Here is a 27,267-nt window from a genome sequence, read left to right as displayed (position 1 = left end):
AATTTGGAAAAATACATACTACAAACAAACACCTCTTGCCATCTCAGTGACCTCTAAATGCATCACTACTTTACAGCCCCATGTTCACACAAAGTGAAATAAAGTGACTAAATTCTACTCTACACTTTCTATACTAACACAGGCAATTGTACTTTATGCCTTTAGAAAGGTTTTCAGTTACAAAACTATTTCCAAATACACATCCAAAATCCAATGCTTCTTTGTGCAAATCGATAAAATCATCTGTCCAGTCCTCAGGGTAATCAGGACAAGGTAGAAATGTTGCAGAACCTCTCAAGCTAGAACTAGAGCTGTTTTACATTGAGATCACCCCATCATTACCTAATGAACACAATCAATTATAACACATTGATGCATTGTTATGATGTAGCAAACGAATGCCATATAGTGTAAAAATGTGTGTGTATGCATATACACACACACATATCCCACACCCATGACTGGAAAGGGCTACAGATATTTGCCTTCAGTTACTGCTTATTGGAATTTCACAGAACATTCCTGTATTGGAATTGCAGGGCGAATCCTCGGAACTTTAATTTCGACAATGTGGGAAACGCTATGCTGGCATTGTTTGAAGTTCTCTCCTTGAAAGGCTGGGTGGAAGTGAGAGATGTTATTATTCATCGTGTGGGGCCGGTAAGTGAGCACATCGAATCCTTTGAACACTTCAAGAGCAGCTTTCATTTGTTTTGATGAATAACCATATTTTCCTTTATGCAGATCCATGGAATCTATATTCATGTTTTTGTATTCCTGGGTTGCATGATTGGACTGACCCTTTTTGTTGGAGTAGTTATTGCTAATTTCAATGAAAACAAGGTAAGAATTTTTGGTTTGGATACCACATAGCTTTTCTAGCCACTCAGTTTGAGCTATTTTTTTCTTTTCACACGCGGCATGAAGCCGCTTTAAACTGTAATGTGACTGGTGTAAATAATCTCTGTAACTGTTTTACAAGCTACCTCATTGCTGCTTTTCAGACACATTATTTAAGAGTACAGTTCTCTTGCTAAATTTACCCTTTTGGTAACAGTGTCATTAATTCACCGACAACTGAGAGGCGCATCTCCTATTGTTCAAATTGAAAAGAAAGATGTGCAGCAAGTTATTAAAATACAATAGATGAAAGTGATTCGCTAATTACAGGTAATATTACTTTCACTAAATGTAAATTGTGTGCTTCCGTGTAACTCAGTAGGTGAACTCAGAATTTTGATGGGGGTGAGGGGAGTCTGGTAGAAATTTTAAAATCCTAATTCACAGAAAAAAAGATTTTGCGGCAGGGTATGGTGGCTCACACCTGTAATCCCTGCACTTTGGGAGGCCAAGGCGGGTGGATCACTTGAGGTCAGGAGTTCAAGACCAGCCTGGCCAACATGGTGAAACCCTGTCTCTACTAAAAATACAAAAACTAGCCGGGCGTGGTGGTGCATGCCTGTAATCCCAGCTACTGGGTTGGCTGAGGCATGAGAATCGTTTGAACCTAGAAGGCAGAGGTTACAGTGAGCCGAGATCACGCCACTGCATCCAGTCTGAGCAACAGAGCAAGACTCAAAAAAAAAAAAAAAAGGAAAAAAGATTTTCTAATTTCATATGAACTTGACATACTTTGTGAACTCGGAAAGCCTGTTGAGTTTGTAACAGCTCTAATGATTAGAACAAAGGCCCACGAATGGGAAAACGACAATGTAGTTTCCTATCAAAGTGTGAGTTTGGGGAAGAACATTCTATTAGCACTCCTTGGAGAGGGGCTTGCTCATCTAGGCACTTGTGCTATGCCCTCTATCGTTTGAGAGGCAGTCTTTGGAATCATAGTAAGGGAAATGCATGCAGTTTTTGAGCACACACTGTGTATTAAGATTTTACATATTCAATCAATTCTCACAACTCTCAAGTGCACGGTTGCGGAAAAAGCAGTGATTAGTCTGGGGCTTATAAGGTGTGATAAACAGGGCCAGAATTCAGAATTGGTGCCTATTACCGCAGGCTCTGTGATTCTTCCAAGGCATGAGTAGAATAAAGTCAACCTTCACTCTGCATTAAGTTGAAGCTAGATCTGCCTGTAAAGCACCGTGCTGTTCGACGTTATTCACGGCTAGGACTGATTCCCATGCGTTCACATCAGAGCTCTTCAGTTTGTGTTGCTACACAGGGGACAGTATCTGTCACTCACTGTCCTCAGGCTCAACGTGTGTGGTACCAGTTACCCAGTCAATTGACACCTTTGATGTGTGGCTAATGAGCATGTCATTTCATTCAGGTTTTCAAAGGGTGAGATTTAAAAATTCCTCTTTTGGGCCCCGACTCTACTTGGACCCTCAGAAACATGGGATGTTAGAGACAGAAAGAACAGTAGTGATCGTGTCACCCAGCCCCTTATTTTACTCCTATCACATTCATTAATGAGATGCTTTGAGCCCTACAGTGTTTAGTTTAATACCAAGCAGAAAGAGGAAGAAGGATCTTTTTAGATGCCTTTGAGCCATGTAATACAGCAGACACTGAGAATTCTAGAATATAAGCAGAGCTAATCAGTCAGTTAACAGGAGAGTTTAGGCACTGCTTGCCCAGAACACCGTTAAGAAGCCGTCTGAGCAGACACCTGATTTCAGGAAGATTAGAATGTATCACAGCTCACAATTCAGCAACATACATAGAACAACATAAAATGTTCAGTAACTGGAAATAAATGTATAATTAATTGCAACACTTGCGCTTAGAGAAGTGGCTGAGGTAAGCAGAATAACCAGGGAAGTCTCCATCCAGCACTGTATTTATGTTCTGCAGGTAGGAAAGAGTAACGTGGCCTGTTTGGGGGATCTGGGGCGTATGTTCTATCAGCTCAAATGGGCACTTAAAGAAAGGAGAAATTGACAAGAAATTATATTACCAAGCTTTACAAACATGATTTGTTAATTGGAGATATCAATTGCTAAATTATGTGAGCCTTTTAGAAAAGTTTCTTTCTCTGCAAGTTTTTTTCTTTTTTTTAGAAAGCAGCTCATGAGCTGCCATCTAACAACATTTATATACTATTCTATCATTCAACAGATGTATTTGAGCATCTACTAGGTGCCAGATGCTGCTCTTGACACTGAGGACCTAGCAAACTAACCTAAACACTAAACACAGAAAAGTTATTTGCCCTCATGGAGCACACATCTTAATAGTCATACCCAAAGGCACATAAGTAAATTTCCAGATGTAGAGACAACAGAGATAGAAAATGAGGGAATCTTTAGGGTACAATTCAGAATCATGCAAAAATATGTCTTCTTTTGAAAATGGAAACCTCTTTAAAGAGTTCCAAGTCTATATTAGTAATATAGATTTTTTTCTGATTTCTCTACTATGTAAGATAATGTGTTTGATTTATTAACCTAATTTGACAATAATAAACTTTCAGAGGTTTTTATATATTAATGATCAGATGATACCTCCATGCTTATTATTCTTTTAGATCCTTTCAGAGTTCAACTTTCCAAAATTTTTTTTTGTATAACAAAGTAATTAATTACATTAATATCTATGGTGACCAGAAAACATGTGTTTGCTTATAATTAGTGGGAAAAGTGGTTTAACAATGTGATTATCAGAAAAGAACAATTTTAAACAAACACTATTATTGGGAATAAATGATGTATTAAAGAATGACAAACTAATCACCAGAAAGATATAGAACTTCCAAATCCCAAAATGTACAAAGCAAAAATTAACCAAGTTGTAAAAAGAAGCTAGAAAATCCAAAATCATAGTTAAAGATATTAACATATTTCTCAAAAAATCTCATAATTCAGAGAAGAATAAAAGGAAATTTGAGATTTGATACAATAAACACAATCAAGTGAACATATAAGGAAAACTCTTAATTCCAACAATTTAAGAACGTTCATTATTTTCAAGCACAAAATGTATCTCCCAGAAGGCCATAATTACCAAAGAATTGATAATGTAAGAATGTTTTCTGACCATAATGAAAACAAAAACAAAAAAAACTTTGCAATTTGGGAATATTAAGACAATACTATAAATAATTTATGAGTTGAAGAAATTATTATAGAAAATCACAAAATATTTACAGACAAAACATTTTATAGTGTCATATACAAAAACTCATGAGGTATAGGTAAATCAGTAATTACAAATAAATGTATCATTTTAAGTGTATATATTAGAGGAGAATCACAAGTTAAATATTAATATGTCAAATATCCAAATAAATAAATTAAAATAAAATCAAATAAAGTAGGGGGGAATAAAGTAACAAAGATTAGGACAGAAATTAATGACACAGAAAGTAAGGAAACTTGTATAGCTTCTATAATGTTCAAGAATAACAAAAGCTGGGTTTTTTTTTTTTTAAATCAAGTCAATAAACCTCTAGGAAGGTTGAGCAAAAATAAAAACATGAAACAAGAAAGTAAGCTACAATAATTAAAACAGTGTCAGTATTGTTATAGGTATAGAAAATCAGACTTACAGAAAAAACTAGAAAGACCCAGCAGGGACCCATGTATGTAGAAAACAGAAGCAGCTCAACAAATTAGTGCAGAGGGTGGTGAGACCAACAAGAAGTGGTGCTGGGGGTATTGATTGTATTGATGTAAAGAGCTATGCTGAGATCTCTACCTCACTGCATACTCAAAAATGAATTCCAGATGAATTAAAGACTTCAATATGAAAGGCAAAATTTAAACCATTTTTAAATCATGTCAGCATTTATTTTTTATTTGAATTTCAGATAAGCAGCAAATAATGTTTTTGCCTTTATTATTTTTAATCAGCACATAATTGTACATATTTATGGGGTACAGTGTGATATTTCAATTCATGTATTATAATGTGTAATGATCAAATAAGGATAATTAGCATATCCATCACCTCAAACATTTATCGCTGTTTTGTGTTGGGAACATTCATAATCCTCTCTTCTAGGTATTTAAAAATATACAATTAATTGTTGTCAATTAGATTTACCATATATTACCATGGAACACTAAAATTTATTCCTCCAATCTAGCTGTATTTTCATATCCATTAATCAACATTTGACTATCCCTATTCTAGTTCCCCTCCCCACCACTAGTAAGCATTTGTTTTTTGCCCTGGAGTAGTTATGGATTTCATCGCATTAGCCACCAAGTAAAATCTATAAAGGAAAAAAATTATAAACTCGATTATATTTAAATTAAAATTTTCTGAATAACAAAAGACACTCTAAGCAAAATAAAAATACAAGCCAAGACTAAGAGAAAATATGTACAACTTACATAATTGATAAAAGATTAGTATCCAGCATGTATAAAGAATCTCTACAGACCATTAAAAAGTAAATATCAAAATACAAAAATGAGCAAAAGATATGAATGGGCAATTCACATAGGAAGATACAAGCATCACCATTTACACACATACAAATGTTTCATCTCGTTAATATTAAAACAACATTAGATACATTTTCACACCTATCAAAGTGGTCAGATTACAATGTCTGGCAATATCAAGTATTGCAAGAATATTAGGATATGGTAACACTTGTATATTGCTGGTAGGAAATTTGTTTTGATTATTGCTCTTTGGAAAGCAAGTTGACAACATCTGGTAAATGTAAAGATGCTTAAATTCCTAGACCCCATCAATTCTTGTCCTAGAGATAACAATGGAGAAACCCTCGTAGATATTTACTATGAGACAGTACATGGATGCTTATTGCAGCATTGGTTATAGTCCATAAATCTAAAATGAATAACTTCTGATATTTGTACAGTGGACAGTGTTTGTGAGCAGTTAAACAAATTAGATCTAGTAATCTAGTTGTATGGAAAGCATACTGTTCAATGCAGATATAAAGAAACAGCATAAACACATGTTGGACACCATTTCTATAAATATTAAAAAATTCAAAACAAATTTTTATGTATTGATACATACATAAGCACAAAAGTCTGAAAACATAGTAAGGAGGATGCACGCCTGAAGGGTAGTGTTAGCTCTGGGTAAGGAAAGAGAGAGTGGGGTTTTTGTCTAGTTTTTAAAATTACACTTCTGCTTTTATGATAAAATATAATGCAGTGCAGTGTAATACAATATAATATAATTTTAATCATATGCATTTTAATCAAGTACTCTATTATACAGAATATGGAATTCCATTTAGGCAGTTATCACAGCACTAATTTCTTAAAATGCAAACTCTATGACTTTGTATCTCTCAAAAACAGTTTTGCAATTGCACATATTAGACATTTTTTAAAGAAAGACAACATACCCTTAACTAGAAGCCCCAGCATTGACAAGCTATAATTTTGCTGCTATGAAATGAAAGGAAACTAACTACTATTAGTGAGTATCCTTTTTTGAAAATGTGATTATGTAGAAACTCCTCTTTACATTTTCCCAAACCTGAATATTACACATCTCCAAAGATATAAGTCGAAGGCTGCTGAATTCTCTCTGAAACACCTGGTCATCATTTTCGGAACTCCTCCCAAGACCAACTTTGAGCATTCTGACCATGTTTCTCTAACCACCACGGTTGGAAGAACATGGTCAGTGCAAGCCCCCCATCAGTCCTGTTTGTCTCGGCACCCCATCTGCCATGTTCTTGGTGCAAGCACATGACAAAAGCCCTTTTCCTGCTTTCTTTTGCCTGTTAAGGGGACGGCTTTGCTGACCGTCGATCAGAGAAGATGGGAAGACCTGAAGAGCCGACTGAAGATCGCACAGCCTCTTCATCTCCCGCCTCGCCCGGGTACCCAAGATGCTCTGATTTTATTCATGTTGGGCACTAGTGTGCACGATTCCCCAGGAGTCTCAGATTTAAATTAAAATAATAATCGTGAGGCCGCTGGGAGGTTGTGCATAAGTTAATACAGAAACAGGCTCCAAACCACAGATCTCTCCATAAGGCTATTAAAATCAGCCACCCAAAGGCTGTGCTTCAGTGCTCTCAGACTAAGCCTTAATGAAAAAATGAATTTTTAAATAAAATATATTTGCGCTTGCCTTTTAAAAATATGAGTGAAATGTATTAAACTGACAGAAATTGAATGATGCACTTCTCCTTCCAATATAGATGGCATCATGCACTGTTGTTTTAAATATTCAGAGCCAGCCATTGCTGCAAAAACACCTCACAATAGATGGAACTGTTTGGGGAGAAAAATGTAATGGGTTTTAAGATAAGCATTTAAGAAAATAAACGACAAGAAAGTAAATGTGACCTGTGTCTAAAATGCCCTTGCCCAAACCTTTCTTTTCTAGATAATGATGGTTTTAGAGCTAAAATGTATGACATAACCCAGCATCCATTTTTTAAGAGGACAATTGCATTACTCGTCCTGGCCCAGTCGGTGTTGCTCTCTGTCAAGGTACTTCATTTCACCCTGAGACTCTGGGAATGAATTTTGTATTCACTACTACATCCGAGAGTATCACAAGCTGCTATATGCATTCACTGTTATGTTCTTGGGTATAAAAATTAAGATTCACTGTCATGGCAAAATGGGCATAAGAGGGGCAAGCCTGTATGTGTCCGATGGACGTGGGCAACAACTCGTGTGCTGTTTCTGTTGCAGTGGGACGTCGAGGACCCGGTGACCGTACCTTTGGCAACAATGTCAGTTGTTTTCACCTTCATCTTTGTTCTGGAGGTACTGTAATGAGTCAGCTAGCTCTGGGGGAATCTGTGCACAGTTTTAAAGTAAATCAGCCTCCCTCTTTGATGCCACTTACTCTCCTCTCTGTGTTCCATTGCCTTTGAAGCTTTGCCCTTAGGATATTTCCTTCTTAAGCGGTTCTGCTTAACTCGAACAAAGACATCACTTTATCCATCCATCAGATTTTTCTAACTACAGAAATGCTGCTGTCGATTGTTGTGTCTGAACATTGGCCTGTCTAGTTATGTGAGCTCTAATATTTAGAGGGAACGGTGCAAGCCACTATAACAGTGCAAGCCTCTCAAATTGCAATAGAGAGGCAAAGCAAGTTGGCCCAGACAAGGTTATTTGAACATGTGATTCTCATAATATTGCTTTCCAGGGCAATCTTCTTGAAATACAATCAGATTCTCATTTTGCCCTATACTGGTTGATGTTTCCCAAAATCTATGGCCTTTTGCTTAAGGAAGAAAAATGCCCCATGATCAGAACTAGTCATAAAACAAAGAGGAAAGAGTGTAGAGAACACAGATTTGTAAGCTACTTAGCTTCAAAAATAAAATCATATATCTTGGTAATAAACTCTTATTTTTAGTTACTACATTGTTTACAATTGTTCTTTAAATAGATAGTATAACCGAGCATGCTGGCTCACTCCTGTAATCCCAGAACTTTGGGAGGCCGAGGTGGGTGGATCACCTGAGGCCAGGAGTTTGAGACCAGCCTGGCCAACGTGGTGAAACCCCATCTCTACTAAAAATACAAAAATTAGCCAGGAGTGGTCGCACGTGCCTATAATCTCAGCTACTCGGGAGGCTGAGGCAGGAGAATCGCTTGAACCTGGGAGGCAGAGGCTGCAGTGAGCCAAGATCATGCCACTGCACTCCAGCCTGGGTGACAGAGCGAGACTCAGTCTCAAAAAATAATAATAAATAAATAGACAGACAGACAGACAGATAGATAGTGTAGGCACGTGGCCTGAAAGGAAACCTCAAAAGGCATTAAAGTGTTTGTCTCATTTTCAATGGAAAAGATACTGTGTCCACATCAAATAATTTAAAATTTTCTTCATTTGAAAAAAAATACATACACATAATGCATCTCAAGTTAATACATTTAAATATGTGCTAAACACTCCCTCTGTTTATTTTCTTCTTTGCTTTTTCTCCAGGTTACCATGAAGATCATAGCAATGTCGCCTGCTGGCTTCTGGCAAAGCAGAAGAAACCGATATGATCTCCTGGTGACGTCGCTTGGTGTTGTATGGGTGGTGCTTCACTTTGCCCTCCTGGTAAGAGTAGAAGTCAAGTTGATTTCAGCTGATTATTTCAGTTTGGTTCAGTTCTGCTCAATCCTGTTTCCAGTCTCATTTTACTCCACATCAACCTGCTCTGAGGTGTTTTCCTAAAGCCCAGCTTTGACTGTGATGGGCTCTCAGACATGATTGTGTCTACATGTACACACCCCCACACTCTTCACACAGGCAAAACCTGGCCCCTCAAAGATCTAGATGGTACAAGCTAGAAAGAGAAGGACCTTCAAGATCTTCTGGTTTAGCCCCTCATTTTACCAAAGGGGAAAACAAGAAAGAAAGAGGAAGACTGCAACAGAGATTGAGAACTGTCCAAATTCACACAAGCTAGTATCAGAAGACCATAGTCCTGTTTTCCTGTTTTCTCAGCTGAAATATAGCATTTGTTCCACGTTGTTATAATCAGTATTTCACGATGTAATTCTCAAGTACTTCCACTGTTTCATTTTCTATAAGACATTTAGCCTCCACTTCTCTAAAGTATATGATTTTCCATCTCTACACCTGTGTTCTCACTATTTTACCTAAAGTGCCTTCACCCTCCATTCAGTTCGAGATCCCACTCAAAATCTGCAGCTATGGGTGTAGTGAACTGTAATCTAGGGCCATATTGTCCAATGAAAATAAAATGTGGCCACAGATAACCCTTAAAATTTTCTAGAAGCCACAATAAAAAAGTAGTAGTTTAGAAAATACAATTATTAAATTGTTAATAATTATTATTATATAAATAATTATAATTAAATAATTATTAAATAAATAAATAATGATCAATTTAATAATTATTTGATTGTTAATATATTTAAATAATTAATTATTTAATTATTAATTTAATAATCATTTAATTATAATTATGTATATAATTATAATTATTTAATTATAATTATTGTTTATATAATTATAATTAACAATTTAATAATTATATTTTCTAAACTACTATATCCAAAGTAGTATTATTTTCATGCGTAAGCAATATAAAATTATTGAGATAAGTTGCATCCTTTTATCTGTGTGTGAAGTCTTTGGCTGAGCATGTATTTTACATTTACAGCATATCTTCATTTAAATTGCCACATTTCAAGTGCTCAGTAACCACATGTGGTTCCATGTGGCTGGTGGTCACCATGTTGGATAGCACAGCTCTGGAAGATATGGGTCCTAGTCTAGGTTCCACCATTTTCTAGCCTTGACTAATTTATTTGCCTTCAATGATCCTTTGTTTCCTGTTCTGAACGGCCAATATAACTTCATAATCCACCTATTCCCTCTGGCATTATGAAGATCAAGTGGGTTAATATATTTGAGGCTTTCTTGAACTAGAAAGACTATACAAGCCTGTAGGCATTATTATAATTACCTTCTTTTTGTTAGTCATCCTTGATCTCATCCCAAGGAATATTATCAGTTTTTCCCTGTTTCCTTCTATCCATTCTCCCGTCCCCTTAATGTTAGAGACATGCTTGGAAAGACTCATTTACACATCCTAAAGGGCTTGCCTTAATACGAGATGCTGTGCTCATGAACATAAGTGAGCGTCCTTCTTAAACCAGTGGTTACCCTCAGCATCAGGGGCTGTATGAAGCCTAGGTGAGCTCTCAGTCACCCTGAACTATTTTCTCAGCAATAAATGGTTCTCAGTTCCTAGTACAAGACACAGTACTAGTAATTGAGAAAAATGTAATAAGCAAAACAAATACAGTTGCTGCTCTTGTGAACCTTATATCCTGGAAAAGTAGATAGATAGTCATCAATTGCTCACAAATCTATGAGTATAATGACTATGGTGAGGGAGATGAAGGAGAGCCTGTATTCCTGTGACAACTTAGATAATAGTCGGAGATGGCTTCATCAGAGAGGTCTTGGAAGACATCCCCAAGGGAGTGATGGCTCCATCTGTAGGATAAGGGGAGGGCATTTCAGGTAGCTATCCCTGTGATGGAAAGATGACAGAGCTGGAAGAAGGATAGATACCTAGTACTAGCATAGTACAAGATTTGGATGGATAAGAAGGTATCAGACCTCTTAGGACCTTGCAGTCCAGGTGAAGAATTCAGATTCTCATCCTAAAAACTATTGGTTGTCATTACTTCAAAAACATAAAGAGGGAAGGTATCTGCAATAGATCTTTAGCTAACATGGGAAGAAGAGGCAGCAAGGCCCATGTTTTTCCTTTCTTCAGATAAAATGTGTATTAGTCCCTTCTCACACTGTTATGAAGAAATACCCAAAACTGGGTAATTTATAAAGGAAAGATGTTTAATCAACTCGCTGTTCCACATGGCCGGGAAGACCCCAGGAAACTTACAATCATGGTGGAAAGGGAAGCAAACACATCCTTCAGAAGGGAACAGGAGACAGCAGAATGAGTGCCCAGCAAAGGGGGAAGTCTCTTATAAAACCATCACATCTTGTGAGAACTAACTCAATATCATGAGAGCAGGAGGGAGGAAACTGCCCCCCTTAATTCAATTATCTCCACCTGGTGCCTCCCACAACACGTGGAGATTATGGGAACTACAATTCAAGATGAGATTTGGGTGGGGACACAGCTAAACCATATCATTCTGCCTGGACCCCTCCCAAATCTCATGTCTTCACAATTCAAAATACAATCATACCCTCCCAACAGTCCCCCAAAGTCTTAACTCATTCCAGCATTAACTCAAAAGTCCAAGACCAAAGTCTTATCTGAGAAAAGGAAAGTTTCTGCTGCCTATGAGCCTGTAAAATCAAAAGCAAGTTAGTTACTTCCTAGATACAATGGGGGTACAGGCATTGGGTAAATATACCCCTTCCAAATGGGATAAATTGGCCAAAACAAAGGGACTATAGGCACTATGCAAGTCAAAAATCCAATAGGGCAGTCATTAAACATTAACATTCCAAAATAATCTCCTTTGACTCTATGTCTTATATCCAGGGCACACTGATGCAAGAGGTAGGCTCCCATGGCCTTGGGCAGCTCCACCATTGTGGCTTTACAGGGTACAGACCCCCTCCTGGACTGGTATTGAGTGTCTGTGGCTTTTCCAGGCACACAGTGCAAGCTGGCAGTGGATCTACCATTCTGGAGTCTGGAGGATGGTGGCCCTCTTCTCACAGCTCCACCAGGCAGTGCCCCAGTGGGGACTCTGTGTGTAGACTCCAACCACACATTTTCCTTCCGCACTGCCCCAGCAGAGGTTCTCCATGAGGGCTCTACCCCCCGCAGCAAACTTCTGCCTGGACATCCAGTTGTTTCTATACATCCTATGAAATCTAGGCAGAGGTTCCCAAACCTCAATTCTTGACTTCTGTTCACCCACAGGCCCAACACCATGTGTAAGCCACCAAGTCTCGGGGCTTGCACTCTTTGAAGCATTGGCCTGAGCTGTACATTGGCACCTTTTAGCCATGGCTGGAGCAGAAGCTGCTGGAAGGCAGGGCACCATGTCCCAAAGCTGCATAGAGCAGCGGGAGCCTGGGGCCCACCCACAAAACCATTTTTCCCTCCTAGGCTTCCAGGCCTGTGATGGAAGGGGCTGCTGTGAAGGTCTCTGGCATGCCCTGGGGACATTTTCCCCATTATCTTGGTGATTAGCATTCAGCCCCTCATCACTTATGTAAATTTCTGCAACTGGCTTCAATTTCTCCCTAGTAAATAAGGTTTTCTTTTCTATAAAAATCATCAAACTGCAAATTTTCCAACTATTTATATTCTGCTTCCTCTTGAACACTGTGTCACTTAGAAATTTATTCTACCAGATACCCTAAATCATCTCTCTCAGATTCAAAGTTCCACAGATCTCTATGGCAGGGGCAAAATGCCACCAGTCTCTTTGCTAAAGCATAACAAGAGTCACCTTTGCTCCAGTTCCCAATAAGTTCCTCATCTCCACCTGAGACCACTTCAGCCTGGACTTCATTGTCCATATCACTATCAGTATTTTGGTCAAAGCTATCCAACAAGTCTCTAGGAAGTTCCAAACTTTCCCATATCTTCCTGTCTTCTTCTGAGTCCTTCAAACTGTTCCAACCTCTGCCTGTTACCCAGTTCCAAAGTCGCTTCCACATTTTCAGGTATCTTTATAGTAGCCCCCCACTCTAAGTATGAATTTACTGTATTAGTCCTTTTTCATGCTGTTATGAAGAAATACCCAAAACTGGGTAATTTATAAAGGAAAGAGGTTTAATTGACTCATAGTTCTGCATGTCTGGGAAGGCCTCAGAAAACTTACGATCATGGTGGAAGGGGAAGCAAACACATCCTTCTCCACATGGTGGCAGGAAGGAGTATCAGTGACCAGTGAAAGGGGAAGCCCCTTATAAAACTATCAGACCTCGTGAGACTTAATCATCACAAGAACAGGATGAAGGAAACCACCCCAGTGATTCAATTATCTCCGCCTGGTCCCTCCCATGATACATGGGGATTATGGGAACTACAATCCAAGATGAGATTTGGGTGGGAACACAGCCAAATCATATCAAAATGCAACCTAAAGCTACTCAGTCCAAGCAAAAGTCAAGTAGACTCCCTAATCCCAGATAACCTCAGAGAGGAAATCTTAAACCCAAAAGACCAGCTTCCCTTTTCTGCCTAACTGCTTTTGTTCTTCTCCAAGAACCTCTTTGGTCTTGGAAGGATGCTCATTCTCCACCGTATTTTGCACTGGACTATTGGGAAGGAAAGTTCCCCATCCAAGGATGCTATGTGCACCCATTCATGTGCTTGGACCTCACCAAAGATCTCGCTGGACCCCCTTCGCGGGGCCCATCTGTGACTGTCATCATTTGGCTAGGCAAGCCTCCTTGAGAGTAATCACACTCTGGCATCGGCTGAATGTCAAGGTTGTTATTGCAGTTATAGCTGGTGGGATCTTTGTTTCTCAAATGAAGCTTTCTTATTCATAAAGTGTAGTCATCTCTTCCTGCTAATCACACCCTTGAAAAAAGAGCTGGATGTGTTCCTGAGCAGGGAGGACCTCTCTGAAATCAGCTTAGAGGAATGAGTGTGTGTTTGTTCTTCAGTGGTGTCTAGAATCTGACTTCTGGCAATCTTTTCCACCATCAGCTCTTTCTCTTTGCCAGGATTCCTTTATCTCCTATGTCAGTTGACCTTCCTGTGTTGCACTGTTATCCTGTGTTTTTCACAGCCTGTATGCAAAAGAGCTGGTCACCATTTTATGTAAAATAAATTTCAAAATACAGAATTTAGCTGAGCAAAACAGAACCCGAAGTTTCATTTGAGATTGAATTTTAAATCTAATATTTATTCATGAGTTTTTGCAGTGACCTTTTCAGCACCTTTTTTTAGATAACTTTCTTATAAGAATTTACACATATTAAGCTAATTATTCAGTATACTTCACAGAAGGCTTAAAAAATGGAACTGTAACAAGATCTTTGTGCAAATTATGAGAGGCTGTCTTCTGTTTAAATTTCAGAATGCATATACCTACATGATGGGTGCCTGTGTGATTGTATTTAGGTTTTTCTCCATCTGTGGAAAACATGTAAGTACTTTGTGAAGAATCTTATCTTAAAGGTCATATATGTGTTAATGAAAGAATGGTGATTAATTGATTACAGCCTTACCTCTGGGTATTTAGGGATGTAATCACAAATTACTAGACATCATAAGTCAAGATTAACAAATATTAAACATTATTAAATGAATCAGTAGCTTAGTTATTATTTGATGTGTTTCCTGCCATTTATGTTGCTTATTCTTTATATTCAATAATTAAGTAAATTATTTAAATTTATTAATTTAATTAAACATAACATCAGTCATGAAAACAAAAACCAATATTCTTTCTTAATGCATTTTTATTTTTATTTTCAATAAAGTTAAGTAACTTCAAAGAAAAATAATCTTTGATGAATTTTTATGTTTCCATGATTCCAGATTTTTTTTTTTTTCTGAGATGGAGTCTTGCTCTGTCACCAGGCTGGAGTGCAGTGGCAGGATCTCGGCTCACTGTTTTCTCCATCTCCCGGGTTCAAGTGATTCTCCTGCCTCAGCCTCCCGAGTAACTGAGATTACAGGCATGTGCCACCACACCCAGCTAATTTTTGTATTTTTAGTAGAGACAGGGTTTCACCATGTCAGCCAGGATGAGATTCCAGATTTTTTAATATTATTTGTTAATGTTCATGAGTATATTCCACATATATTTTTCATTTTTCACAATGCTGTTTCCTTTTTTTATTACAAACGTTATTTCATATATACATTCCATATATACACATAACCAATATACTTAATATTTGATAGTTATTTAGTATTATACCATTGCTTAGGTTTGTTTTTGTGAATGTCTGTTTGTGGAAGAAACCTGAGTTTACTTGCTATCAGTCAAAAATGTGTAGCCCTTATCATAGAGAATTGAGGAGCAGGAGAAGAGAAAATGGAAGGTGAAAATGCTTAGTGTTACTCTTATTAATTTGTGTGAAGAGGCTGAATTGTTTGAAGTAAGAATAAAATTCACCCAATGCCTGGTGGGTTTTGAAGAATATTTAGATTTAATACCTTATAGAAAGCAACTTTCAAGTGATACACCTAAGAGTCACTTTTGAGCCAATCTGCTTAAAGATTAGTTGCTACCCAGGTCTTCCATAGCTTAATAGATTGAATATTCTTTCTCTCTCTCTCTCTCTCTCTCTCTCTCTCTCTCTCTCTCTGTCTCCCCGCTTCCCACCCCTGGTCCCCAGGTAACGCTAAAGATGCTCCTCTTGACAGTGGTCGTCAGCATGTACAAGAGCTTCTTTATCATAGTAGGCATGTTCCTCTTGCTGCTGTGTTACGCTTTTGCTGGAGTTGTTTTATTTGGTACTGTGAAATATGGGGAGAATATTAACAGGTTGGTGTATACTTATCTTTCTATTCATTTATCAAGCAAACCCTTTAGTAATAAGATTTTAAATAAACAAATGTTTTTTGTCTATTAAAGTCTAGATGAGGGGAAAGGGAAGTAATCAGTTGGAAATTAAAATAAAATAGCCAAGTTTTAAATGATATTTTTCCAGTTGAAAAAGGTTATTCAACTGAAAAGGTCTACTTTCAAAACCTTAGAAAAATTAGAAATAAAAGAAAACAAAAAGAATCCATAATTCCACCAACATTCAGTAATCATCACTCCCAATTCCAGCACTTTTTCTATCTACATATTGCCAAAAAATGATATATTATTTTTAGATGGAACAATTTTAAGATAACTTCGGGTTCCTTTCGCAGCAAAATATGGGAATTTAGAGTCCCCCAAATGGTTGTAATATATATATAATATAATGGTTGTAATATATATATTATATATATAATATATGAAAAGCAGTTTTCAATGATTTGCCTAAGTTTTATAGACGCATCTCATTGTTTTTTTTAAAGTCCTGATACAACAAAGTATATGCCGATATATCTGGTTGTAGGAATTAGATACATAGCTGCCCCACCTTTTATAGCATCGTCCAAGTGAAAGAAGGAATCACTTAGTTGCCAAAGCCTGCCTACTTAATCATTCAAGATGAACGGCAATAAATTAGTGGTCATGCTAGAGTTGGGTGTTAGACAGCTAAACTTGGAGGCAAGTATAAATGACAAACTAAGAAAAAGATACAACCTTTGGAAAAGGTAACTTAGCAACCAAATTTGCTACAACCTCCACTTGTTTTGGTGGTGGCAAACCATGCTATTTCACGACAAACCCTTCTATTCACATTGTTAATTTTTTTTTCTTAAATTAGGCATGCAAATTTTTCTTCGGCTGGCAAAGCTATTACCGTACTGTTCCGAATTGTCACAGGTGAAGACTGGAACAAGATTATGCATGACTGTATGGTAAATATCTCTCATCATGAACAAGGCTTAGACTTAGAATCAGCCGGAAACTCTTGCAACACAATGTTGGCAGGATCATCCTTGTTAGCGTCAAGACTTTGTGTACGAAATATGAATCCTGACACTTCATAAAATTGCATTATTATACATTCCAATGTGTGAATATTTAGGGTAAAATACTCAATTAACCCAACTTGAGCTATTGTAGTTCCATTCAACAAATATGCATTCTGTGAGTGTTGTTCTTTCCCTCCCATCTTTAATATTTTGGTAATCAAAGTCAAACAGGGAGCCCTTTAATTTAATGTATTCAGTGGATAGTTCACTGCCCCTCAGCTATATGCTAGGTGCTAGGTCTTCAACAACTCCAAGGCACACTCAAGGAGCTTACCTCAAGGGCTCTGAGCTACTCTTCCTTTATACTATAAAGTATACTTTATACTTCCTTCTTACTATATCCTGTCTTCCCCAAGCATCATCCTTCTGGTCTCAGTTTAAACAGGTCTTTTGCCTTAAGCTAAGACAGCCAGCTACATGTTCTTATGCTGCTCTATAGTTCTCCTTTGTAATAAGGAGCTGTAGTGAATTATTGGCTTACATTCATTTATTTTATCTCTTTCTCACTATAGGACAGACCAATGCTGTGTTAAAAAATGTCTGCAGTGATGGAAATCTGCACTGTCCAATTCGGGAGCCACTAGCCATATGTGGTTATGGAGCATTTAAAATGTGACTAACACAACTGAGGAACCAAATTTTAGTTTTAATTTTATATTATTACATTTTAATTAACATAAATTTAAATTTACATCGCTGCATGGAGCTAGTGGTCACCATATTGGACTGCACAGCACTCAACTGTCAGCAGGAAGAAGAGACAGGGCCTCCTATGTCTTTCTTACCAGTCTCTCCCCAAACTTGGCACAAACCTAGCACACAGTAGGAGCGCTAGGACTTCATGCATGAATTAACAAGGAGAATTTGCCAAATCAAATAGAACACAAGGCAAAATTTAATGAATCTTAAATAAAAATACAAGCAGAATGGTGAGATTATAGAAGAGAGAGCTAGTTTATCTGGCTGAGAAAAACCAGAAAGTTCTCTCAGAGGTGTCGGCATTTTATGGAGCCTATAAACAATGAGAGAGTTTTTGATGACTTAAGTCTTGTGCTATTCCATAGCATCCCATAACAGTGTTCCAAGAATGGGGCTTACTCCTTACACAATTTGAATGTGAATTTGCTATGCACAGGCACATCTTGTTTTACTGTGCTTCACTTATTGCCTTTTGCAGACATTGCATTTTTTACAAATTGAAGGTTTATGGCAATCTTGTGTGGAGCAGGTGTATCAAGGCCATTTTTCCAATAGCATGTGTTTGCTCACTTTCTGGTTCTGTATCACATTTTGATAATTCTCACTATTTCAGACTTTTTCATTATATCTGTTTTGGTGATCTGTGATCAATGATCTTTTGATGTTTCCTTTGTAGTTTTTTTGCGGGGTGCCATGAACCATGCTCAATAAGATGGAGAATTTAATTGATAAATGTCATATGTCTTCTGACTGCTGCACCAAACAGCTATTTCTCCAACTCTTCTCTCTTTTCTTGGGCCTCCCTATGTCCTGAGACACAACAACATTGACATTAGGCCGATTCACAACCCTACAATGGCCTATAAGTGTTCAAGTGAAAAGAAGATTCACACATCAGTCACATTAAATCAAAAGCTAGAAATGATTAAGCTTATGGAGGAAGGCATGTCAAAAGCTGAGTTAGCCCAAAACCTAGGTCCCTTGCACCAAATAGTTACTCAAGTTGTTAAGTCAAAGGAAAAGTTCTTGAAGGGAATTAAAATGCTACTCCAGTGAACACATAACTGATAAGAAATAGCCTTATGGCTGATATGGAGAAAAAATTTTACCGGTCTGAGTAGAAAATCAGACTAACCACAACATGCCCTTAAGCTAAAGCCAAATGCAGAAGAAGGCCCTTACTCTCTTCAAATTTATGAAGGGTGAGAGAGGTGAGGACGCTGCAGAAAAAAATGTTTGACGCTGGCAAAGGTTGGTTCATGATGTTTAAGGAAAGCAAGAAGCCATCTCCATAATATAAAAGTGTAAGTGCTGCCGATATAAAAGCTGTGGCAAGTTATCTAGAAGATCTAGTTAAAATAATTAAGGTGGCTACACTAAACAATGGATTTTCATTGCAGACAAAACAGCCTTCTATTGGAAGAAGATGCCCTCTAGAACTTTCATAGCTAGAAAGGAGAAGTCAATGCCTGGATTCAAAGCTTCAAATAACAGACTTACTCTGTTGTTAGGGACTAATGCAGCTGGTGACTTTCAGTGGAAGCCAATGCTCATTTACCATTCCAAAAATCCTAGGACCCTGCAATGGTTTGACTGTGTCCCCACCCAAATCTCATCTTGAATTGTAGTTCCCTTAATCTCCATGTGTCGCGGGAGGGACCAGGCAGAGATAATTGAATCATGTGGGTGGTTTCTTGCATCCTGTTCTTGTGATACTGAGTTCTCACTATAGCTGTCATGAGATCTGATGGTTTTATAAGGGGCTTTTCCCCCCATTTGCTTGGCACTTCTTGCTGCCGCCATGTGAAGAAGAATGTATTTGCTTCCCCTTCCACCACGATTGTAAGTCTCCTGAGGCCTCCCCATCCCTGCTGAACTGTGAGTCAATTAAATCTCTTTCCTTTATAAATTACCCAGTCTCAGGTATGTCTTTATTAGCAGCATGAGAATGGACTAATGCAGTCTCTTAAGAATTATGCTAAATCTACCCCACCCGTGCTCTGTAAATGGAACAACAAAGCCTGGATGACAGAACAGCTGTTTACAGCATGGTTTGCTGGATATTTAAGCCCACTCTTGAGACCTACTGCTCAGAAAAAAAAAGATTCCTTTCAAAGTAGTACTGCTCATTAACAATGCATCTACCTGGTCACCCAAGAGCTGTATCAGGAGATGTATAAGGAGATTAATGTTGTTTTCATGCCTGCTAACACAACATCCATTCTGTCCATGGATCAAGGAGTCATTTCAACTTTCAAGTCAAGTCTTATTGTTTCAGGAATAGATTTCATAAGGTTAATAGCTGCCATAGATAGTGATTCCTCTGACGGATCTGGGCAAAGTATATTGAAAACCTTCTGGAGAGGATTCACTATTCTACATGCCATTAAGAACATTCATGGCCAGGCACGGTGGCTCACACCTGTAATCCTAGCACTTTGGGAGGCCAAGGCAGGTGGATCATGAGGTCCAGAGATCAAGACCATCCTGGCGAACATGGAGAAACCCTGTCTCTACTAAAGATACAAAAAATTAGCCGGGCGTGGTGGTGGGCACCTGTAGTCCCAGCTACTTGGGATGCTGAGGCAGGAGAATGGCGTAAACCCAGGAGGCAGAGCTTGCAGTGAGCGGAGATCTCGCCACTGCACTCCAGCCTGGGTGACAGAGCGAGACTCCGTCTCAGAAAAAAAAAAAAAGAACATTCATGATTCATGGAAGGTCAAAATATCAACATTAACAGGAATTTGGAAGAAATTGATTCCAGCCATTATGGATGACTTTGGAGGGGTTCAAGACTTCAGTGAAGGAAGTCACTGCACATGTGGTTGGTGGAAATAGCAAGAGAACTAAAATTAGAAATGGAACCTGAAGACGCAACTGAATTGCTACAGTCTCCTGATCAAACTTGAAGGAATGAAGATTGCTCCTTATGGATGATCAGAGTGGTTTCTTGAAATGGAATCTACTCTTGCTGAAGATGCCATGAACATAGTCATAATGACAACAAAGGATTTATAATGTTACATAAAATTACTCGATAAACCAGCAGCAGGGTTTGAGAGGGTTGACTCCAAATTCGAAAGAAGTTCTATTGTGGGTAAAATGCTAGCAAACAGCATCACATGCTGCAGAAAAATCTTTCCTGAAAGGAAGAGTCAATTGATATGATAAACTTCCATGTTGACTTAAGCAATTGCCACAGCCACCCCAACCTTCAGCAGCCACCACCCTGCTCAGTCAGCAGCCATCAACATTGAGGCAAGACCCTCCACCACCAGCAGAAGATTACAACTCACTGAAGGCTCAGATGATTGTTAGCTTTTCTTAGCAATAAAAATACTTTTTATTAAGGTCTGTACCTTTTTGGACATAATGCCATTATGCCCTTAATAAGCCACAGTATGGTATAAATATGACTTGCATATACACTGGGAAACCAAAACATGCATGGGACTTTATTGCAATATTCACTTTATCACAGCAGTCTGGAACTGAAACTGCAATGTCTCCGAGGTATACCTGTAGAGTCTATATTCCCAAATCTTAACCCATTACTTCAGTCAGAGAAAAACTTGCAAATGTCTTTTTATTTGATTTTCTGCAGTTTGATCACAGTGGCTACTTATCACTTGGGGCTGGTGGCGGTGGCAGAAAGAATATCTAGTGGAAATCAGTTCATTTTCATTGTGCTTTTAAAAATGGCAATCACCTTGGGATTCTACAAGATAACAGCATAGCATAAGTGAAATATTCTTCTTTATTTCTGCTACAGATGATGTACCCCATGTATGTGGCTTTTGAAAGCTTACTTTGAAGTTAATTATATGCTATATGTTTAGGAATCTATTCATTAACTATAGTCAGCGAAAAGAAATTTGTATTCTCTACTCTTATCCTCTCCTCCTTCTTCCGCCCCAATGCCCCAAAGGTTCAGCCTCCGTTTTGTACTCCAGATGAATTTACATACTGGGCAACAGACTGTGGAAATTATGCTGGGGCACTTATGTATTTCTGTTCGTTTTATGTCATCATTGCCTACATCATGCTAAATCTGCTTGTAGGTAAGTGATGTTAGTTGAATACTTTTTACTCTTTAAATTCAGGTACTTGGATAATTATGTATGATTTTCAAGCAATTATCTTGGATTTCTTGGGGTGGGTGTTTCATGGCATTAATTATAAATTGTTGTCTCTCAATCCAGAAGCTGAAAAGACCTTTGAAAGGCACGTAAATGACAGTTGACTGCAATTTTAAGAGTTGTAGCATTTATTATGATCATTTTCAAAAGAGCTCTTCTCATGGATTGAGTTGAACAAATATCAGAGAGGACTATCTTTCCAGCCTTGAAGTATCACATTTATGTTTTTGAAAGATACACCTTATTTACCCAGCTGTGGGCCCACCCAGAACTCAATTTGACCTTTAAAAAACGGCCCTGGAACTCTCAACTAAGAGTTAAAGCCAGCTGGCATGACTATCTCTATACACAGAATGTGTGTTTGTGCTTACGACCCTCATGTTTTGGAAAGGCAGGAGCTGGAGAAATAGCTTAGTCCAAGTGTAAACATGCCAATTTGGAAACCATACTAAAAGCACTTTAAAAATTTGGCTTATGATGTAGGTGACAGAATCCATTATTAATATTAGATGTTTTACTCTTTCTAAAATATGACAGATTAGCATAATGGTCTAACTTCTGAATTTTTCTTTTTTTAAAAGCCATAATTGTGGAGAATTTCTCCTTGTTTTATTCCACTGAGGAGGACCAGCTTTTAAGTTACAATGATCTTCGCCACTTTCAAATCATATGGAACATGGTGGATGATAAAAGAGAGGTATGGGAGTGGGTTGTTATTTCATGCCTCACCTCAAAGAGACTTACCAACATGTCTCAAACACTTAAATGGTTTTGAGGTTGGCAAATGACACAGATTTAAGTTTTAAATGGTGAATTGCAGAAAGCCATCATTTACAGTTCAGCAGAATCTTCTAGGAAGGGAGAGGGCATCGTTTCTCCTTACATGATCTTCAACCATGAACATCCTCTTCTTCAGACTTTGAGAAGGCCAGCAGGGAAAGGAAGCCAAAGGGACTCTGTAGGAATCAGGCTTGGGCTCCGGCCAGAAAAAGAGGTGACACTGAAACTACCAAAGGGACAGTATATTACAAATTCATGATCACCTCAAACTCAAGCAGCAATCCCAATTAAAAGTACAAAGGAGTTATTTCAGTGGCGTCTGAAGGTGTGTATTGGATTATTTTTGAGTTACTACTTGAATGTTTTAACCATAAAGTTTACCCAAGATTTCTTAAAGTTAGCCAAAGTAGCTGCAGACTGCTCTTCCTCTTCTTGTCATTGTCGTCATCAACCTCCACCTCCTTCCCTTCCTCCTACTCCTCCTCGTCTACCTCCTTCCTTCTCTACCCCTCCTCCTCCTCCTCCTCATCCACCCCCTCCTCCTCTACCCCTCCTCCTCCTCCTCATCCACCCCCTCCTCCTCCTCCACCCCCTCCTCCTCTACCCCTCCTCCTCCTCATCCACCCCCTCCTCCTCTACCCCTCCTCCTCCTCATCCACCCCCTCCTCCTCTACCCCTCCTCCTCCTCATCCACCCCCTCCTCCTCTACCCCTCCTCCTCCTCTACCCCTCCTCCTCCTCTACCCCTCCTCCTCCTCTACCCCTCCTCCTCCTCCTCATCCACCCCCTCCTCCTCTACCCCTTCTTCTCCTCCTCATCCACCCCCTCCTCCTCTACCCCTCCTCCTCCTCCTCATCCACCCCCTCCTCCTCTACCACTCCTCCTCCTCCTCCTCATCCACCCCCTCCTCCTCTACCCCTCCTCCTCATCCACCCCCTCCTCCTCTACCCCTCCTCCTCCTCTACACCTCCTCCTCCTCTACCCCTCCTCCTCCTCTACCCCTCCTCCTCCTCCACCCCTCCTCCTCCTCCTCTTCATCCACCCCCTCCTCCTCTACCCCTCCTCCTCCTCCTCCACCCCCTCCTCCTCCTCCACCCCCTCCTCCTCCTCCACCCCCTCCTCCTCCTCATCCACCCCCTCCTCCTCTACCCCTCTCCTCCTCCTCCTCCTCCTCCACCCCTCCTCCTCCTCCTCCACCCCCTCCTCATCCACCCCCTCCTCCTCTACCCCTCTCCTCATCCACCCCCTCCTCCTCTACCCCTCTCCTCCTCCTCCTCCACCCCTCCTCCTCCTCCTCCACCCCCTCCTCATCCACTCCCTCCTCCTCTACCCCTCTCCTCATCCACCCCCTCCTCCTCTACCCCTCTCCTCCTCCTCCTCCACCCTTCCTCCTCCTCCTCCACCCCCTCCTCCTCCACCCCCTCCTCCTCCTCCACCCCCACCCCCTCCTCCTCCTCCACCCCCTCCTCCTCCTCCACCCCCTCCTCCTCCTCCACCCCCTCCTCCTCCTCCTCATCCACCCCCTCCTCCTCTACCCCTCCTCCTCCTCATCCACCCCTTCCTCCTTATCCACCCCCTCCTCCTCCTCCTCATCCACCCCCTCCTCCTCCTCCTCATCCACCCCCTCCTCCTCCTCCACCCCCTCCTCCTCCTCCTCATCCACCCCCTCCTCCTCCTCCTCATCCACCCCCTCCTCCTCCTCCTCATCCACCCCCTCCTCCTCCTCCTCATCCACCCCCTCCTCCTCCTCCTCATCCACCCCCTCCTCCTCATCCACCCCCTCCTCCTCATCCGCCCCCTCCTCCTCCTCGTCCACCTCCTCTTCCCCCTCGTCCACCTCCTCTTCCCCCTCTTCTTCCCCCTCCTCTTCCCCCTCCTCTTCCCCCTCCTCTTCCCCCTCCTCCTCCTCCACCTCCTCTTCCACCTCATCTTCCCCCTCCACCTCCTCCTCCTCCTCTACCCCTTCCTCTACCCCTTCCTCTACCTTCTCCTCCCCCACCTCCTCCTTCTCTACTTCCTCCTTCTCCACTTCCTCCCCCTTCTCCTCTTCTCTCTTCCTCATCCTAGCAAACACTCAGGCACAGTTCTAGGCACTGAGGATATAGCAGTGAACAAGATGGAACAGCTCCTGTACTCACAGAGCTTACAGTCTACTAGGTGGAGACAAATAATAAAAAGTGAAATAATAATAGTGCAGTATTTCCAGAAGTTAAAACTATAGACAGTAGTTGGGGTTGGGGCTGCGCCAGCAGGAATGACCATGAAGGAGGCCTGAGGGGTGCTGTGGGACCTCATGTCTGAACAACAAGGAAAGCTCAGCCAGGGTATTTGGGGGGAGATCTGGAAATAGTTCAAGAAGAGTTGATGAAGGGCACAAAGACCAAGAAGCCAGCCTGGGCATCATAAATGAGGGGCCTCGGCAGTGCACTCACCCCAATTTGCTCCCTCTTCTTGGTACCCCCGCCCACCCAGGCTTCAGTCTTGAGGGCTTTCCTTTCAAGGTAGTGAAAGCCCTGCATGCAGGGCATCTGAGCTCACTCTCAGCTCCTCAGGATCCACCTGTCTCTGTAACGGTCACCCACGAGAACCTGCTTTCATGCAATACACACATGAAGACCACACTGCCCTGCACACCGAGATGTCAGTAACTGGCAGGCAGTCATGGTCGCCAGCGTTCCACCCAGCACTTTCATTCAAAGATACAGCCAGGGGGCATGGTGGTTTGTGTTGCATGGAAGGTAGCGACACATCTTAGATTCTCAGTGTCTGGATCAGTTCTGACCCCAGAAGAGGGCAGAGCTGGAGGCCTAATTCTCTTGTATATAGTTTCTCTAATCCTGAAGAAGACATGAAAAGGAGTTATCTCTTTTTTTTTTGAGATGGAGTCCCACTCTGTCCCCAGGCTGGAATGCAGTGGTGCAACCTCTGCCTCCTGGGTTCAAGTGATTCCCCAGCCTCAGCCTCCCGAATAGCTGGGACTACAGGCACGTACCACTATGTCCAGGTAATTTTTGTATTTTTAGTAGAGACTGGGCTTCATCATGTTGGCCAGGCTGGTCTCAAACTCCTGACCTCAGGTGATCCGCCCACCTCGGCCTCCCAAAGTGCTGAGATTACAGGCATGATCCACCACGAGTTATCTTTTAATGGTAGAAAAACATGTAATAAACATTGAGATGTTCGTAGCACCCAGACTGAGTGAAGAGGAGGATTACACATGTGTGTCTTGTCCATTACCTTGTATGAGTGCATTATGACCCACTCAGTGCATGTGTCGGAGGTGGAGTCTGTGGGACAGGCTATGCGAGCATCAGCCTGGTCAGAGCAAGAGTAGGGTCCTGGGGGGCCGAAGGGGAGCTTCCCATGCCTCACTCCAAATGCTGCAATGTGGTGACATCCCAGAGAGAGAAGCACCAGCAGAAATTTATCACTCAGTTTTCTATCCTCTGCTCTTCTTAGTGCACTTAATTCTACCAGGCTCCAAGGAGGTGACCGGCTTTCTTCACATCTGGTGCTAATTATGCTAGCTTTTGAGAAATAGCACCTTTTTTTTTTTTTTTTCTTTTGAGAAACCCAAGCGAATCATCAAGGCCTGATGATGATTTGCTGCTTCTTGTGCTCTGCCCCGCAGGGGGTGATCCCCACGTTCCGTGTCAAGTTCCTGCTGCGGCTGCTGCGTGGGAGGCTGGAGGTGGACCTGGACAAGGACAAGCTCCTGTTTAAGCACATGTGCTACGAAATGGAGAGGCTCCACAACGGCGGCGACGTCACCTTCCACGATGTCCTGAGGTACAAGGCAGGCTTTCGCAGGGCTGAACGGGGGCCAGAAACCACAGCTGTCAGCCTTCAAGGCCTCTGCAGTACAATTAACAAGTGTGTTTCCAACCCAAAATGCCACATCTGCTGTGGTCGTGAAGTAGGGTCACATGTCCCAGGAGCTAAGTGCCCTTTCCCGCTGTCCTCCAGTGATCATTTCCAAGTAGGTGCCTCGCAGGGGAGGGCTGGGTGGCTGTGCCCTGACGTCCCATAGGGACCCCTGCCCACTGAGGTGCTCCCTGAGGGAAGAGGTAGAAGGGATCTGGGAGAGCACAGTCCCAACCCCTTCCCTGTGATTCGGGAACTGCCCAGAAGAGCTGAGTGACTTGCTTGCGGTTAGAGGGCTCTGGCAAAGCTGGGACTAACATGCAGAGCACCTCACTTGCACAGGTCTGATAAGAATTTGCCTGGCCTGCTCTGTGATGGTTGTCCCGTTGGCTAAAACGCCATATTTTCCAGACATTTCGTGAGCACCCAGACAGGACAGAGGGTCAAATGGAGTCTCTGCCTTGTCTTCTTCCTGGGAGACTTCTGTATTTGTTTCCTTGGGCTACTGTAACTTAGCACCTTAAGCTGAGGGATTTAAACAACAGAAAGGTATGGTCTCGAAGTCCTGGATGCTGGACGCCCAAGATGGAGGTATTGAGGGGCTGATTCCTTCTGAGGCTTGTGAGGGAGAATCTGGCCCAGCCTCTCCCCTGGCTGCTGGGGGTGCGCTGCCAATTTTGGGCATACCTTGGCTTGTAGAAGCATCAGCCTGGTCTCCCTTCATCTTCACATGGCATTCTGTTTGTGTGTGTATGTGTGTGTGTGTCTGTATCTATGTTCAAGTTCCTCCTTTTATAAGAACATCTGTCATATTACATATACATCCTATCCATAGGATGGATAGGAGTCCATCCTA

At 40.9% G+C, this 27,267-nt stretch overlaps 1 protein-coding gene across 7 annotated transcripts in view; it reads left to right on the top strand.

Moving 5' to 3' along the window:
• Nucleotides 1-27,267, top strand: part of NALCN (sodium leak channel, non-selective) — a 365,066-nt gene that overhangs the window by 326,779 nt on the left and 11,020 nt on the right. For 6 of the 7 annotated variants that reach the window (XM_024231054.3, XM_024231061.3, XM_054529197.2 and 3 more), the window contains 12 exons: nucleotides 540-660; nucleotides 745-843; nucleotides 6,682-6,775; nucleotides 7,288-7,394; nucleotides 7,602-7,676; nucleotides 8,854-8,973; nucleotides 14,421-14,489; nucleotides 15,691-15,839; nucleotides 16,720-16,813; nucleotides 21,558-21,690; nucleotides 22,350-22,465; nucleotides 26,179-26,336. In XM_024231054.3, coding sequence (XP_024086822.1) covers nucleotides 540-660; nucleotides 745-843; nucleotides 6,682-6,775; nucleotides 7,288-7,394; nucleotides 7,602-7,676; nucleotides 8,854-8,973; nucleotides 14,421-14,489; nucleotides 15,691-15,839; nucleotides 16,720-16,813; nucleotides 21,558-21,690; nucleotides 22,350-22,465; nucleotides 26,179-26,336 — 1,335 coding nt within the window. Of the gene's footprint in view, nucleotides 1-539; nucleotides 661-744; nucleotides 844-6,681; nucleotides 6,776-7,287; nucleotides 7,395-7,601; nucleotides 7,677-8,853; nucleotides 8,974-14,420; nucleotides 14,490-15,690; nucleotides 15,840-16,719; nucleotides 16,814-19,029; nucleotides 21,193-21,557; nucleotides 21,691-22,349; nucleotides 22,466-26,178; nucleotides 26,337-27,267 lie in introns of those variants that run through there. The other variant, XM_054529198.2, reaches the window with a different exon arrangement.

This window comes from Pongo abelii, chromosome 14 (genome assembly GCF_028885655.2).
Source record: "Pongo abelii isolate AG06213 chromosome 14, NHGRI_mPonAbe1-v2.0_pri, whole genome shotgun sequence".
Taxonomy (NCBI): Eukaryota; Metazoa; Chordata; class Mammalia; order Primates; family Hominidae; genus Pongo; species Pongo abelii.
The sequence above is the reverse complement of the archived record's forward strand: the minus strand, read 5'-3'. Positions and strand labels throughout refer to the sequence as shown.